The following is a 12,381-nucleotide window of genomic DNA, read 5'->3' as shown; positions in this document are numbered from 1 at the left end:
CCCACAAGAACCAACAGGCAAAAAGAAGAGATGTGGAATGATGCTGTATCCGCAGAGAATATATCCAGATTTGAGTGTGTATCATAGTCTGCTACAGTGGGAGACCAGCCTGGGTATATGCAGAATCTTTTTACCAGAAAGTCAAAGTATATCCATAATAGGATATACTTTATGGATATACTTTGTTAGGAACCAGAGAATAGATGCCAATGGTATAATTTTTTTCTTAAAACCCTTTGCAAAATATGGGTTTAGATAGTCAAAGAGTTTCCAGAATAAGATTCTAGGAGGCACTACACACTACAGTTTGGCTATATCACCCTAAAGGCGTCGTAATGAAGTTTCTCAGAATGCTGGTTATTATAACAGATGTTGAGAACAAACATAAGGTAATATCTTACTTTTGTGTAAAGCAAAACATTCTAGGAAAATATGCAGTTAAAGGAAAATGAAATAATCAAGAAGGGATAGAAAATGTAATAAATAAGAGGCCATATAGACTAACCATAAGACAAATCCTTCCTCTGAAAATAAATACAAAGGTTGGATAAAATACAAAAACAAAATACCAAGCAACGTGAAGGTTTCACCAACCAGACCACCCAAGGCATGAGCATTAAAACTTGCACACAGAATGTACGTGCATTAAAGTGAGCTCCCCCTCAGCGCGTTTGTTGATTTGTAGAACTAGAGAATGGATTCTTGTATTAGCTCTGCTGTGCTGGAGAGACAGATTAGACATAGCATCAGCCAAGGTTTCTGGGTTGTGAGGGATTAAGAGTCCAGAGCAGAGGGAATTATAGAAACATGAGCCTGGAATTCTACATGCAGTTTCCCTGGGATCCTAAGCTGCCCACGGATGGGGTGTGAGGTCAAGATAACAAACAGAATACTATAGCTATGACAGAGAAGAACAAAGCAGAGACGATGACAGCATGACAGTACTAGGGAGACACAAAGTGGGGTTCAGGGTCCCCCTTGTTGGAATGGCCCTGAAAAACACAGTAGGCTTTCAGTTGAATCTCAGAAGGTCTACACCCCAGGAATGAGGGTAACCCCTGGGAGTAAGGGCAAATTGAAAATAAATGCCCCAAAAACTAATCTATCAGAATGAAGTTAAATCCTTTATAGAGTACAGTGATATTATCTAGAGCCTCTACAGTTTCTCAAAGCTACTAAGGCAATGGTAGCATTTAAAGAAAGTGGAATTTGTGATCTTAGCTGTGACTCTGGTTGGGAAGAGATACACTCCAAGGATCTCTGTCAATGGGAGAGATCTCAATTTGTATTGTTGATTTATCGTGTCTGTCCCTGCTTTTCTCTTCCAGGACCATAGTCTGTAGATTAATTTAATTGCTAGAATGTGCATGTGAATTTGGGAAATGCCTTCAGAAACTCCTAAATGGTGTCATAATGCTCAACCCTTGACAGGCTGTACTGTCTCACTTCATAAGCAAAAGGATAAGTTTGTTCTCTCTCTAAAAACACAAAGGAAGTCCAAATCTGTGTTAAGAATTTTATGAAATGAACAAAACAGTCATCTAGAAAAACCAAAGAAGAACAAACACAGTAAAAAAACCTGAGGAATACTCACTTTGAAGGATGTTCTCCTTTCCCCTTCTCACCTGAGCTTTTTCTTGCTGCACTTGGGTTGCGGTATTTCTCTACGAGAAAAATTGGGCTGCTGAGATCAATCCAGGCTGTAACAACTTTCTAACAACTGTACCCCTACCCTGCCCCCACCACCGGTTCTCATTACTTTCTTGTTTGACTGACCAACTTGAATATGTTATCTGAACGGGTAAAAGCTATGAATTTGGGTCTTTAGGGACCAGAAATCTGGGACTGAGGCCAGAGTAAACATCCTAGCAATGCATTGCTAAATCTAAATGCAGCATCTTTAACCAGTTACTGGGAAGTTCTGACAAAATAGTGTTTTCTAAGTTAGTGAATATCCAATGGCAAGGGCATCCTTTGCTCACACTTCCACTGTAGTATATAGATGGGATGCAACATTTGCTTTTTCAAAAATTAGAATAAACTTTTGCAAGCCTGGAATCGACTTTCTATGTGAATTCACTATATCAGGAAATGCCTTCAAAAGAATAAAAAGTAAAGGCGAAATTTCCACATGGACTGGAAGTTATTTCTTTATGCTAAAAATGAGATAGACCAAACATTTTTATTCTGAAGATATTTTCTGGAGGTACATTTCATTTCATATATGTTGACATATAGACTGACTTTCAGAACCTAGAAATCATCTCTCTTTAGTTACTCCTATCAAGAGGAAACCATGCCAGGGAGCTTGAACCAGGGTCAACCCATCTCACTTCATATCTTCACATACTTGACCCTTTTAAGGTAAAAAGCTACTGATCTCTACACCAAAGCTGCTAGCCCCTCCCAAAAATTGGATTAGGCTGTACTAAGTGACCAGTAAGTGTGCTTAGCTTCTAGATAACTGATATAAGTTCAGTACTATACTGCCGCTATAACAAATGCTCACTGAACACCCATTAGAGTCTGGGAGCCATGATTAATAGTTACATGTCAATCATCTAATCCTCCAAACAACCCTCTAAGATAAGTCTATTTGCACATGGTGAAATCCAAAGCAAAGAGGGGTTAAATAACTTGCCGAAGGTTACACAGCTGGTAAGTGACATAGCAAGACTAGATAAAGGCCTACTGATACCAGAACTCATGCTTTCAAATCCTCTCTCTAGCCTCCATGGAGGGGCAAGCTACCATCTTAAGCTGCTTTTCCCAGTCCTGCAGTGAACTAACCCACAGTAGCTGTCCTTCAGCAAGAAACCCAAGCCTGATCCCCGTAAAGGGTTTTGCTTTAAGTTGTCTTCCATCTTCCCTATTTTATCTCTGGAGGAAAAAGCTCTGAACCAAGTGGAGATTTCTCCCATCTCCAAGGATAAGGAAAGGGGTTTTGTATTAATTTTAAGAGAAAAGTCTATTATAAAGTTTGTTGGCACCCTTTCAAATTGGCCATCTAGGCCCAAAAAATTTATCATAACTCATACCATGGAGGCACATAAAATTTCATTTTGATCAAAGCGCTGTGTCTCAGAAATAATTCATATGTCAATAATAGGGTGTATGGGTGAAATAACTTTGTTAATGTCCCATTTTCAAAATGGACCCAGGGGAGCTTGGCTGGAGAAAGTAGAAGAGGGATGAGGGAAGTATTGCAGGAAATGTTGACTGCCCAACTGTGGAGTAATGTGTAACCTGGACCTGCTGTCCCTTGCTCTATGGGTAGGTCATTCTCCATCAGGAAGGTCACATGGATGATGGATTAACACTGCAGAGATGCCAGCGTGAGGAGTCCCAGGCTGCTCGGATCATCCGGAACACAACAGCTTTATTCAGCCAGTTTGTCAGGTACGTTAGCTCCTTTCCTTTCTCTGCCTGGCAACTTTTACTCTGTGGTCTTCCAACTCCACCCACCCACCTCCTTCTGACACTATGAGTTTTTTCAGGAAATAATTAAACACCAGCAAAGAGTTTTACCAGAGAGAGCATGGGACTGAAACATGGTGAGCTCCTGCTAACTTTACTCTTCACCCGACAAATGCCCAGGCCCATTGATTATTCAGGTTGTGATGAATACCCAAGGTCTTTGCACGAAAATTAAAACAGCTGGAATGCTTAGGTCCCTTTTGTATTAGTGTGTAAAAGAGAAGGAATGAGGAGAAACTCCCTGTGTGCTGTGTAGAAAGGGCTTCTACATTATTCAAAATTGTTGCTATGGTTTGGATCAAAGTAGATTTGAATTGAAAGCCTTGGGTTACCCCACTATGGCTGGGATTTAAGTAGGAACAGTAACTGAACTGCTTGCTTGGATCCTAATCCCTCCAGCCTAAATAATGCTGCCAAAGCAGAACTCTGTGGATTGTTTTCACCAATTACCATGAGAAACTGATTCTGTTGTAAACAATGCAGTATTCCTAGCCATTCTTCTCTTGTAGGAAAATATTTCTAAAGCCAAGAGGGAATAAACTGCTTGTATGAATTTGTGTGAAGTGAGAACTCTTTTTTATATCTTTACTTGCTATTGGAAGACTGCGTGGATGTATATTAGATCCAAAGAATAGAGTATAGGCTAAGCTGCTGTTGCAGTTCAGGATAAATGTTTACTTCTCTTTTAAGTAATAATATAGAGTAGGTGGGTTAGGAAAAATAGGGAACGTAGGTTTGGTTTCCTTCTATCTTGCTAGTCTTACATCTCCTACAGATTCTCAAAGTGTATCCCTGGTCCAGTACATCAGCATCATCTGCAAACTTGTTAAAAATGTGAATTCTTGGGTTCCTCCCCAGACCTACTGAATAAGATACTCTGGAAGTAAGATCCAGCAAAACGTATTTTTCTCGACCCTCTAGGGGATACTGATACATGTTCAAGTATAAAAATCTCTGTCTTGGTATAGAGATCTTAACCTTGGCCTCATGTTAGATTCATCTGGGGAACTTTTATCATCTTGATGCCCAGGCTATAGCTCAAACCAATTGCATAGAATCTCTGGAGGTGGGACTCAAATGTCAGTATGTTATTAATGCTCCCTAGGTGATTCTAACATTCAGCTGCCATTGAGAACTGCTGTACAGTTATGTTTTCTTCATTCACATGGTCACAAATAACTTACTAACACCATGTCTGAGGTCTGTCCTGCAAAAAGCGGAAGAAAAAGAAAGTGGAGGATAAGCAATTTTCTATTTAAAGGATATGACTCAGAAATAGATCAATTTATCATGAGTTCCATTGACTAAAACTTAGTCTCATGGCTGTCCCTAAGTTGTTCAGGAAGGGTGAGACATATATCTCTCTGGTGGGCCCGCTATGTACCTAATGCAACTCAGACTTTCTGTTACTAAAATTGGAGAAAGGAGAGTAGATAATACAAGTTTTCCTGCCACACCATGGAACTGAGATCTGCAAATCAACAATCCTTTGTCTACTTTTGGCTCTCCTGTGATCTATGAGAAATTTTTCCTTTCTCCTTCTATGTCTCATTACTTCCAGAACCTACTTCCCTTCTTCACAGAAAGACTACAAGAATGATTGGCTTTGTATAGGCAGGAAAAGATAGCTGCATGGAAGCAAACAGGAGTATTTCATGTGGTCTCACCTAGCACCAAAATCATTACCATTGACACAGACAGTTTTATTTATCTGGCACCCAATTCTCTTAACCTATACTCTTAAATCTTTTGTAAAAGTCAGTGACCCTCTACCTCACGCAAGTATAAAAATGAGTTCAAAGTGGATCAAAAAGACCTAAATGTCAACCCTAAAGTTATAAAACTTATAGAAGAAAGTATTTCATGACCTTGGATTGGCAATGGTTTCTTAAATATAATACCAAAAGCAAAAACCACAAAAGAAAAAAGTAAATACATTGGACTAAAAAACTAAAGGCATTTCTGCTGCAAAGGGAAAAAAATCTATTAAGTGGATGAAAAGGCAACCAACCCACATAATGGAAGAAAATATTTGCAACTCATATTTGATTAACGTTTTGTGTATGGAGTAAAGAATTCTTATAACTCAATGATACAAAGACAAGTAAACCAATTAAAGACAGGCAAAAGAACTGCATAGACATTTTTCCAAAGAGGATACACAAATAGCCAATGAGCACCCAAAAAAATGGACCCAGGGGAGCACCATTAGCTATCAGGAAAATGCCAACTCAAACCACAATGAGATACCGCTTAAGACCCACTGGGATGGCTTTAATAAAAAAGATTGTTAATAATGAGTGTGGGAGCGAATGTGAAGAAATTGACAATCTCATCTACTGGTAGTAGGAATGTTAAGAAGTTATGACCACTTTGGAAGACAGTCTGGACGTTTAGCAAAAGGTTAAACTGGAGCTACCGTATGACTTCCGGGGATTTGCACAAGAGAAATGAAAACATATGTCCACACAACAGCTTGTACACAAATATTTATAACAGCATTATTCATAATAGTCAAAAAAGTAGAAAAAACCCAAATACACATCAGCAGATGAATGGATAAATAAAATGTGTTATATCCATAAAATAGAATATTATTTGGTCATAGAAGGGAATAAAATACTGACAAATACTACGATGTGAATGAATCTTGCAGACATTATGCTAAGGAAAAGTAGTCAGGCACAAAAGACCACATATTGTGGTCTTTTCACTTAAATGTCCTGAAGAGGCAAATTTATAGAGACAGAAAGTAAAGACAGAAGCAGCAGAAGGGTTTCCTAGGACTGGAGTATCTTAGAGAGAGTAACTGCTTCTATGCATGCATTTTTTTGGAGAGCTGATGAAAAAGCTCTAAAACTGATCGTGGTGATGGTTGCACAACTCTGTGAATCTACTAAAAACAAGAAAACCATTGAGTTGTACCTTTTAAATCAGTGATTGTATGATATGTAAATTATATTTCAATAAAACTTATATAAGAAGTCAGTGGGAGTTACTTGTCTGACAATGAGAAAAAATACTTTTAAACAGCTTTATTGAGGTAGAATTTACATCTCATAAAATTCATCCTTTAAGTGCACAATTCATTGAGTTCTAATTTGTTTATGGAGTTTCACAACCTTCACTATGATCCAGTTTTAGAACATTTTCATCACCCCAAAATATCTTTTATGCACACTGCAGTTTATTTTACTTGCCACCCTCAGCCCTAGGCAACCACTAATCTGCTTTCTGTCTCAACTTAATACATTAAATTAATAAATTAAATCATAAAATATATTGGGTTTTGAATCTGATCTTTTCACTTATTTTTATATTTTTAAAAGTTTATTCATGTTGTTTCTTCCCTTTTTATTGCTACAGAGTATTCACACATGTGAATCGTGTATGTGTGTGTGTGTGTGTGTGTGTGTGTGTGTGTGTGTAGAGAGAGACAGAGAGACAGATCTCTATAGACATATGAATGTAGATGCACACATCACGTTTTGTTTATTCATTACTTGATGAATAGTTGGTTGTTTCCATTTTTCGGTATTGTGAGTAATGCCATTATGCATATTATTGTAAACGCTTTCAGATATGCTTTGTTCCTCTTGGGTAAGCACTTAGGAATGGAATTACCGAATCATTTGTAAAGTTGTATCTTTTTTTTTTTTTTTTGAGTTGTAAAGTTGTATCTTTTTTTTTCTTTTTTCTTTTGAGTTTGTCACCCAGGCACACTCACAGCCAACCGAACATTGACCTTCTGGGCTCAGACAATCCTTCCGCCTCAGCCTTCCAAGTAGCCAGAATTACAGGAGCGTGCTACTACGCCCAGCTAATTTTTTATCTATTGTAGAGATGAGGTCTCTCCAAGTTGCCCAGGCTGGTCTCAAACCCACGGACTCAGGCAATCCACTTGCCTTGACTTCCCAAAGTGCTGGGATTACAGACTGAGTCAAGCTGGCCAGTTGTATCTCTTAAATTTGTATTTCTTAAATTTGTATTGCTTGGTGTGGTAAACTATACATCACATAAAGTTTACCATTGTAGCCGATTTTTTTGTAGAGACAGAGTCTTGCAATGTTACCCAGACTAGTCTTGAATTCCTGGCTCCCGCCATCCTCTACCTTATATCACCACTATCCATCTCCAGAATTTTTTATCATCTCAAGCTGAAACTCTACTTATTATATAACTCCCCATTTTTCTTTCCTCCTAACCCCTTATAACTTCACTCTACTTTCTTTCTCTATTAATTTAACTATTGTAGGTAACTCATATAGGTAGAAACATATGATATTTATCCCTTTATGTCTGGCTAATTTCACTTAGCAAAATGTCTTCAAGGTTCACCTATGTTGTATCATGTATCAGAATTTCTTTCCTTTTTAAGGTAGAATAAACTTCCATTGTATGTAAATACTATATGTTGTTTATTCATTCATCCTCAGTGGACTTTTGGGTATATTTAACTTTTCATGAAACTGAAAAGTTATTTTCCAAAGTGTATATACCATTTACGTTCCCCTCAGAAATGTATGAAGTTATAGTTTCTCTATTGCCTTTCCTAAATTTGTTATTTTCTGACTTTTTTATTGTAGCCATAATAGTGCATATGAAGTAATGTGTCATAATTTTTTTAATTTGCATTTCTAGAGTGAATAATGATATTAAACATCTTTTCATGTGCTTATTAGCCATTCATAAATCATCTTTGGTTTAAAAAAAAAAAAAAAGTAAATTTTTTCCCTTTTATATATTGGGCCATCTGTCTTCAAATTAATATTTGAGAGTTCTTTGTATCTTCTGGTTGCAAGTTGTTGACCAAATTTATGATTTGGAAACATTTGCTCCCAATCTGTCTTTTCTTCTCTTTTTTTTTTTTTTTTTTTTTGAGTTGGAGTCTCACTCTGTCTCCTAAACTGGAGTGCAGTGGCCACTCCCGGCCACTGCAGCCTCGACCTGCTGGACTCTGGCAATCCTTCCACCTCAGCCTTCCAAGTAGCTGGAATTACAGGCATGCGCTACCACACCCGACTGATTTTTGATTTATTGTAAAGATGAAGTCTCGCCAAGTTGCCCAGGTGGGTCTCGAACCCGCGGGCTCAGGCAATTAACTCACCTCAGCCTCCCAAAGCGCTGGGATTACAGGCTGAGCCACCGAGCCCAGCTTTCTTTTCATTTTTAATAGTGTCTTTTGAAGCACAAAAGTTTTAAATTTTCACTAAGTCTCGTTTAGCATATTTGTTTATGGATTGCACTTTTGGTGTCATATCTAAGAACTCTTTACCTTACCCAAATCACCAGGATTTTATCCTACGTTTTCCTCTAAAAATCTTATAATTTTAGCTCTCACGTTTAGGTCTGTGATCCATTTTATTGCAGTTTATTTTAGTTGCCACCCTCAGCCCTAGGCAACCACTAATCTGCTTTCTGTCTTAACTTAATACATTAAATTAATAAATTAAATCATAAAATATATTGGGTTTTGAATCTGAGTGCATTTTTGTGCATGGTGTGAGGTAAGGGTTTAAATTCATCTTTTTACATGTGGGTCATATGGATAACAAATCATCCCTGCACAGTTTGCTGGAAAGGCTACCTTTCCCCCCATCAAATTGCCTTGGCATCTTTGTCAAAAGTCAGGTGACCGTAAATGTAAAGATTTATCTTTGGACTCTTAATTCTATTTCATTGATCTATATGCCTGTCATTATTTCAAACCAACACTATCTAATTAATGTAACTTTGTAGTAGGTAGTGAAATTATGCAGAATGAGTTCTTTAATTTTGTACTTCTTTTCAAAATTATTTTGGCACTTCTGGGTTCTTTGCATTTCCATGCCAACTTTAAATTTGTCAATTTCTGCAACAACAAAAAAGCCTGCTGATAGGTATACATTGAATCTAAAGATTGGTTTTGGAGGACTATAATTTTAGTATTATTAAGTCTTCCAATCTACTCAGGTGGAATGTCTCTCTACTTATTTATCCTCCTTGAACTCCTTTCCATAGGATATTGAAGTTTTCAGTATGTCTTACATTTCTATGAAATTTATTCCTATGTATTTGATTTTTTAATGCTATGACAAATTGAATTATTGAATTAGTTTCTACAAATTATTTTCTTAATTTTATTTTAGATTTTTTTATTGCTGGTATATAGAAATACTGGTATATAGAATTGAGTTGTTTTTTTTAAAAGATGTGGGGTACAGTTCAGGGTTAGGTATACAAACATTGATGATGCAGGTACCCTTGTTGAAGAGGTGTGTCCCTCCCTCCCCTAGCAGTTTCCCTCAACTGCCAATCCTATCCCCCCTACCCCCGGCAGTTTCCCACTACTGCCCTCCCTTTCTTATTGTATTTTGGTAATTATTCAAGGTCCACTTAAGAGTGAGAACATATGGTACTCTGTTCTGTGTTTCTGTGATAGATTACTGAGTTTGATCGACTCCAAATCCATTCAAGTTGCTGTGAAGTCCATGTGTTTGTCCTTGTTTATGGCTACATGATATTCCATTGTGTATATGTACCACATTTTTTTATCCAGTTCAGTTTGATGGGCAGAGTAGTTGGTTCCATGTTTTTGCTATTGTGAATAGAGTTGCATCAAACATGCATGTGCAGGTATCTTTTTTGTACAATGATTTGAGTGCCTCTGGGTATATTCCCAATAGGAGAATTTCTGGGTCATATGGAAGGTCAATTTCTAGTTCTTTCAGAAATCTACACACTGTCTTCCAGAGAGGTTTCACTAGTTTGCATTCCCACCAGTAGTGTAGAAGTGTTCCTTTTTCTCTGCATCCTCACCAGCATCTGTTTGTTTTATAAAATGGCCATTCTTACTGGGGTTAGGTTGTATCTCAATGTGGTTTTGACTTGCATTTCTCTGATGATGAATGAGACTGAGCACTTTTTCATGTATCTGTTGGCTGCCCCTATGTCTTCTTTTGAGAAGTGTCTATTCATGTCTTTTGCTGGTGGATTTGTGTGGGCTGGATAACACGTTAAAGGTTTAGGCCGTTGGTAGTTCTGTCCTGGGTTTTACTTTATGCTTTCACGGAGACTGACATTCAGCCAGAGATGAATAGACAGCTAGGGCACTCTCCAGTCCTTCCTGAGCTTGTGTGTGGCTGTGCACATGGCCTCCCCCACACTGTTAGATTTTCTTTGCCATGAAGCAGGGGAAGAGATGTAAACTTCCATGGGCTGAAGCACTACACTATAGACTTCCACTGTTCTTCCTAAGGCTCATTAATTTTTTTAAAAACCAATTCTTCTTGATATACCTTTGCTCAATTTCCAGAGTCCTGAAGTGGTTGTTTTTAATTCTTTTGTCCAATTTTACCATTGTTTTGTGTAAAAGAGGATTTACTAAGCTCCTCACTCAGCTGTTCTGAAAGTCCACATTCATTGGAAAAATTCTTGATTCTTCCGGTCACTTGATGTTTTAGAAAAAAAGGAGGACTAATTAAAAAAAAAGAAAAGCAGCACAGCAGTTGTGTAGGCTACAAAAGTCTTAGTACTCAGATTTTACAAGAGCTAGGAAGTAAAAGAGAAAAAAATATTTGGCAGTAGATTCTTCTCACCCATGTCTTTTGAGAAACCGACAGTGAATGCTGTGTCCACATGGAAACCAGAAGGAAGGCTGGCCTTCTGAGAGAGCAAATTAAGGTTAAAAGAACAGAGAAGGAACAAGAAAGAACAATGAAAAAGAAAGGGTTAAAATTTCATCATGCTGTCTTATCATCCTCTGTAGGGTTGCTGGGAACTGTCCTATCAAATTAACAATGTGATAGATTATGGAGTCGCAGAAATCCTGCTGAGGAAGAGATACTGTCAGCAGCCCTCTGAGTTTAACCTTAAGAGAGAAACAATACATAAATAATTATGTTATGGTCATGGTATGGTAAATATTCAGAATCACCCAGGATCTCACTTAAATTTAAAAAAAGAATTCATTGACAAAGGCCCAAGAATCTAGAGGGACACAGACTGGAGAGAGTTGAACATGGCTGGAGTGAGTTAGGTGCCAATTGTAGTTATATCTGAATTGAGGCATTGTCTTATCCCTGTCCACCTGCCTTTATTCTTAAGGTTCTAGAGTAGAAAGTAAACACCATGAAGCTATTCAGAGGTCATGTCTATTTTCACCAGTGTCCCCCATGCCAAGCATGTGATATGTGCTCTTTTTTTTTTTTTTTTTGCATGGGAGTCTCACTCCATTGCCCAGGTTGGAGTGCAGTGGCACGCTCACAGCCACCACAGCCTCAACCTGCTGGGCTCAGGTAATTTGTCTGCCTCAGCCTTCCAAGTAGCTGGAACTACAGGCACGCGCCACCATGCCCAGCTAATTTTTTGATTTATTGTAGAGATGAGGTCTTGCCAAGTTGCCTAGGTGGGTCTCAACCTCGTGGGCTCAGGCAATCCTCACACCTCGGCCTCCCAAAGTGCTGGGATTATAGGTATGAGCCACCGCGCCCAGCCATGATATGTGCTCTTTTTTAAGGGAACAATGGATCTGTCTCAGTACAGTGGAGGACTATTACATTGATGTTTCTTCAAGGGCCAAGATGAAGTTATACCGCAATGATAACCCACAGAGCAAGAAGTTGAACTTGAAGATTCTGGTAATCATAGAGTATACCCCTCCTATTTTTCACGTGTAAAATTGAAACACAAGGGGCTTGGAGGTGTCCAAATAGCACTTTATTAATGGCAGTGATAAGACTGGCACCTGAGATTTCCAACCCCTTTTATAGTATATGCTGCCCCAGTAAGTTACAAAAATGCCTATAAGTCTCTTGCTTTTATCTTTTTCTATTACGTAAATAATTGCTCTTAACTAGCCACAGTGTCTCTAGTAAAACCAAAAGAAAAAAAAAGCAAGCCTTGAAACTGGACCAAAATATTGAA

The 12,381-nt window shown here is 38.1% G+C and overlaps 1 protein-coding gene across 1 annotated transcript in view; it reads left to right on the top strand.

Moving 5' to 3' along the window:
• Window positions 1-12,381, top strand: part of LOC103260368 (ryanodine receptor 3-like) — a gene marked incomplete at its 3' end in the record, with an annotated part of 179,316 nt that overhangs the window by 61,260 nt on the left and 105,675 nt on the right. The window contains exon 11 of the mRNA XM_021712324.1: window positions 3,278-3,399. Within this exon, the coding sequence (XP_021567999.1) occupies window positions 3,278-3,399 (122 nt within the window). The remainder of the gene's footprint in view (window positions 1-3,277; window positions 3,400-12,381) is intronic.

This window comes from Carlito syrichta, unplaced genomic scaffold (assembly GCF_000164805.1).
Source record: "Carlito syrichta isolate Samal-C Ts95f unplaced genomic scaffold, Tarsius_syrichta-2.0.1 Scaffold303188, whole genome shotgun sequence".
Classification (NCBI taxonomy): domain Eukaryota; kingdom Metazoa; phylum Chordata; class Mammalia; order Primates; family Tarsiidae; genus Carlito; species Carlito syrichta.
This window is presented reverse-complemented; position numbering and strand designations above follow the sequence as displayed.